The 4,475-nt window shown below is 54.8% G+C and overlaps 1 protein-coding gene across 1 annotated transcript in view; it reads left to right on the top strand.

Moving 5' to 3' along the window:
• TMEM249 (transmembrane protein 249) overlaps positions 1 to 640 on the top strand; it is a 2,235-nt gene extending 1,595 nt beyond the window's left edge. Inside the window, exons 5-6 of the mRNA XM_035012287.1 lie at positions 144 to 229; positions 444 to 640. Coding sequence (XP_034868178.1) covers positions 144 to 229; positions 444 to 629 — 272 coding nt within the window. The 3' untranslated portion in view covers positions 630 to 640. The remainder of the gene's footprint in view (positions 1 to 143; positions 230 to 443) is intronic.
• Positions 641 to 4,475: the final 3,835 nt, after the last annotated feature.

Below are 4,475 nucleotides of genomic sequence, written 5' to 3'. Positions count from 1 at the left end.
CGCCACCCCCCCCCCCCCACCCCCCCCCCCCCCCCCACCCCCAGTCCCCCGGCCTACCCCCCCCCGCGCCCCCACCCCTGGTCCCCAGAGCCAGCCCCTGTGGGCCCCCGAGTCCCCAGGCTGAGCTGCTTTCCCCTCTCCAGCCTATGGGAGCTGCTTCTTCCAGTTGGTTCTGTGCGGCCACAAGCTAGAGCCCCTGGTGCTGGTGCAGCTGTCGGAGCGCTATGAGGTGGGTCCCGCCTCAGTCCGCCCTGCGGCCCCCACACACTGCACTCCTCTGCCCGGTTCTGCAGGAGGCCTACCACTGCTCAGGGGCTTAGGCTGGGCCCTTTCTCAGGCAGCGCGTGAACACCACGCGGGCCGCGGCCCAGGCCTTAGCGCGGGCAGCTGGTGGAGAGAGCGCCAGGGCTGGCCGGCCTCCTGACCGCCACCTGTCCCCACAGCAGACGGAATACCTGGGCCGTCACATTGCCCGGAAGCTCAACATTAACTACTTTGACTACCTGGCCACGTCATACCGGCACGTGGTCCGCCACTGGCCGCTGGGGGCCACCTTCAGCCCGGGCATCGTGCAGCGCAAGACGGGCCCTTCCGGCAAGCGGATCTCCCAGCAGGACCTGGACGTGTGACGCTCCAGGCAGCCCCCGCCCCGGGACTGCATTCTCCCGTCCCCGCCAGTCTCTCACCTTCCCCCGACTGGTAGTCTCCCTCTCAATAAAGCTGTCTCTTGCCACCAGGCGAGTGTCTCCTCTGCGGGGGGCGGGGGGGCGGGCCCCCGCTCCAGGGTCTCCCCCAAGTGCACATCTCCCAGGGCCTCAGGCAGCAGATCTTGGAGCTGGGTTGGAAGATTGGGGGTGGGGATAGAGCAGAGCGAGTCAGGAGGGGCAGCCCTCCCGGCCTTTGAACTCATCACTGGCAGGTGTGGGACTCGCAGCCTCTCCCCATCGGCAGCACTTACTGGTCCTGTCCGGCCTTGGAAGTGCGGACCAATGAGCGGCATCCAGCAGGCAGAATCTGGTCAGTCCGAGTCAGTTCCTGGTCCAGTCAGCCGTGGGATGGGGCACAGCCACCAGTCCAGCCTTGTGCCTGGGGGCACATCTTGGGCTAGACCGTCCCCAGAGTGGCGGCTGCCTTGCTCCTAGGGAGTAAGCTGCAGAGCCCTAGGCCACAGTTCAAGGCCTGCTGGAACACCAGTCCCATATTCCCTTGTCCAGGGGGCGTCCCCGTGATCTGGGTGCTGGGAGCCACTGTGGGAGCAGAGAGGGCAGCAGGCCACTGGGGACTCAGGAGGAGTGGCAACTGGACTGACCATGTGGCTCTCCCAGTCAGCATTTTCCCTCAGGGCCATGCTGGTGACCCAGGTCTTTGGGCACTGTGTCAATGAGTGTGTCTGGAGCCAGAATCAGCTGCATAATTTGCAGGCCCCCAAGTAAAACAAAAATGTAGTCTCCTGTTAAAAAGTTATTAAGAACATCCAGAAGGGGGCGCCTGGGTGGCTCAGTGGGTTAAGCATCTGCCTTTCCCTCAGGTCCCCATCCCACGATGGGATCTAGCTGAGCATCAGGCTCCCTGCTCAACGGGGAGCCTGCTTCCCCCTCTCCCTCTGCCTCCCCCTCCCCGCCCCTGCACTTGCACACATGTGCACTCTCTAATAAATAAAATCTTTTTTAAAAAGAATTTCCAGGAGACACTAAAGCATTAAACCCAGTATGGGGCGCCTGGCTGGCTCAGTCAGTGGAGCATGTGACTCTTGATCTCAGGATTGTGAGTTAGAGCCCCACATTGGGGGTAGAGTTTACTTAATTAAAAAAAACAAAACAACAGCAACAACAAAACCTAGTATGGGCCCTTCTGAGCTTGGGGTCCTGCATGACTGCCCAGGTCACGTGCTATGAGTCTGGTCCTGCCTGGAACCATGGCTCAGTCACTCTCTGATCAGCTCCCGATCCCAAGGCTGGCCAAACTCAGTGGGTGCACAGACGCCCCTGCCTTTCTCAGGAAAGATCGAGGAGCTGCTGGAACTGCTTTAGGCAGTCCCGGGGAGCAATTATTACTCACGGCACAAGTGTAGGGTCTCCTTGCCCCTCAGAAGATAAGGCCCAAGTTATCCCCAGACTGAGAGTGCCCTGCTTTTACCAGGGGACGGGCTGGAGAGGGTGAGCAGGGCAGTGATGGGCTTGGGACGGGTTGAGGAACAATGTTATGGTGGAAGGGGAGGAGTGGGAGGTGTAGGTCATGGGGCTAGGCTAGCTGGGTAAGTGGCTTTTGCCTGAGCTAGACCCGGGGTGCTGTCAGCTTTGAAGGGTTAGAAAGACATGCCAGTCCCTCGGGCTCTGGGGGGATGCTCAGATCTGTCAGTGCTTCAGGTTGGGGACTCAGTTTCATCTAGGAAGGCAAAGTTCCTGCCCTCCTGGAGCTGACAAACTTAAGAGGGACAAACACTGAAGAGCTAACTTGTATACTGCCAAAGTGGCAGGGAAGGGGGATGGGGTCCCCCTAGCTAGGGGATCAGGGAAGACCTTTCCAAGGATGCAGCATTTGAGCTGATAAGGAGCTGGGGGCCATGGGGAGCTCTGGAGAAGAGCACCTGCGCAAGGGGATGGGAAGTGTAAAGGGTGTGATACGGGAACAAACTTTTGGCTGGACAGAAGAGGAGAGCATTGACAACACATTGTGACTGCAAGCAGGATCTCTTTGCCCATCCTCCACTTGTTCCTTAAAAAGAACACCCCCCCCCCATGTTTAACTAGGCATATTGTCCCACAGAATAAAGACTGCATTGCCCAGCCTCCATTACAAATAGATATATGTGGTCTTAAGACTAATTCCTGGCCAATGTGATATAAGAATCGGTATGTATAATTTCCAAACATGTCCTGAAAGGGAGGGGTTTGCCTATCTTTGCCAGTTCCTTTTTTTCCCCTCTGGCCTAGAACGCACCCACAATGACTGGAGCTCAAGCAACCATCTTGGACCATGAGGTAGAATGAATGAGTTGAGGAGGGCACAACAGCAAGATAGAATCGTAGAGCTTGAAGGCTGCAGCTACCCTGCCAACTCTGGATGGCTTTTCAACTCTTTGCAAAAGAGAAAAACTTCTATGGTTTATGCTATTGTTATTTGGAGTTTTCTAACGCTTGTAGCCAAGCCCCTGATTCTAATTAAAAAAAAAAAAAAAAGATTGTTAGCTTCAAGGGGTGGTGGGTGGGTGGAGATTCAGAAGCTTCAAGGAAAAAGAAAAGGCAAGGGGTGAAGTAGTCTTCCCAGAGAATGAAAGACAAACTGGATAAAGAAAGTGTAGTAAGATTTTCTGGCTGCATAAGAGAGCCCACTTTTAGATGTGTGTTGTAAATTTTTTAAAATTAAAAAAAAATTTAAAGCCCAACTCAGGGCTCGATCCCAGGACCCTGAGATCATGACCCAAGCCAAAGGCAGACACTTAACCGACTGAGCTACCCAGATGCCCCGTGTGTTGTAAATTTAAAGAACGAGTGAGTGTGGTTTTATGTTTTTCTCTAGCAAAGTTTTGCTGCTCGGATGCAGGGATGGAGTAGGAAGACAGTTTGGTCTAACAAGGGTTGGGAATTAGTAAGGATAATATTATAAGAGTGTGGGGTTCGGGGAAGTGATTATAATTTTGGACTATGGGACTTGAGCTGGGAAGGCAGAGCGTGAGGACAGGAGTTGAGAGGCAAAGAACAAGGAGCTTCAGTTCTCTATTGATATATAACCAACCACCCTAAACTTAAGGGCTTAAAAGAGCAAATACTTATTGTTTTGTGGCCTGGCTGGGCTCAGCTGGGTGGCTCCTGTCCACACATGTAGCTGGTGTCGCTCATGTGGCTGCATCAGCTGGGAGCTCAGCTGGGGCCAGATATCCAAGTTAACGCCCATCCTCCAGGGCCTCTTTTCAAGTGGTGTCTCATCTTTCAGGAGACTATTTTGCTACTGGTTTCCAAGAAGACTAGCCCCAGTGGGCCACAATCCCATTAAGCCTCTGTATGCATCATTCATGCTAATGTCCCAGTGGCCAAGCAAGTCACATGTCCAAGCCCAGAGTCAGTGTGGAAAGGGTCTACCAAGTACATGAAAACCAGGAGTTTTATAGGGGGTCATGAAGGTAGGCAGTCCACCACCGCCCACCCTCTGGCCTCTCCCAAGGCCACCAATATCCCATCACAGCACCCAGCTCAGACCTCAAGTCCAGGATCTTGCATCTAAGTCAGGTCCAGGTGCAAATGAGGTTGCTCAGGTATCCTTCCTTGGGTGCAACCCAGCTGTGTGGGTCCTCAGTGCAGAGACTCATGAACTAAAAAAAAAAAAAACAAACAAAAAACAAGTTCTTGGGGCACCTGGGTGGCTCAGTTGTTAAGCGTCTGCCTTCGGCTCAGGTCATGATCCCAGGGTCCTGGGATCGAGCCCCGCATTGGGCTCCCTGCTCAGTGGGGAGCCTGCTTCTCCCGCTCCCACTCCCC

Source organism: Mirounga leonina, unplaced genomic scaffold, assembly GCF_011800145.1.
Source record: "Mirounga leonina isolate KUSES-001 unplaced genomic scaffold, KU_Mleo_1.0 Mir_165, whole genome shotgun sequence".
Classification (NCBI taxonomy): domain Eukaryota; kingdom Metazoa; phylum Chordata; class Mammalia; order Carnivora; family Phocidae; genus Mirounga; species Mirounga leonina.
This window is presented reverse-complemented; position numbering and strand designations above follow the sequence as displayed.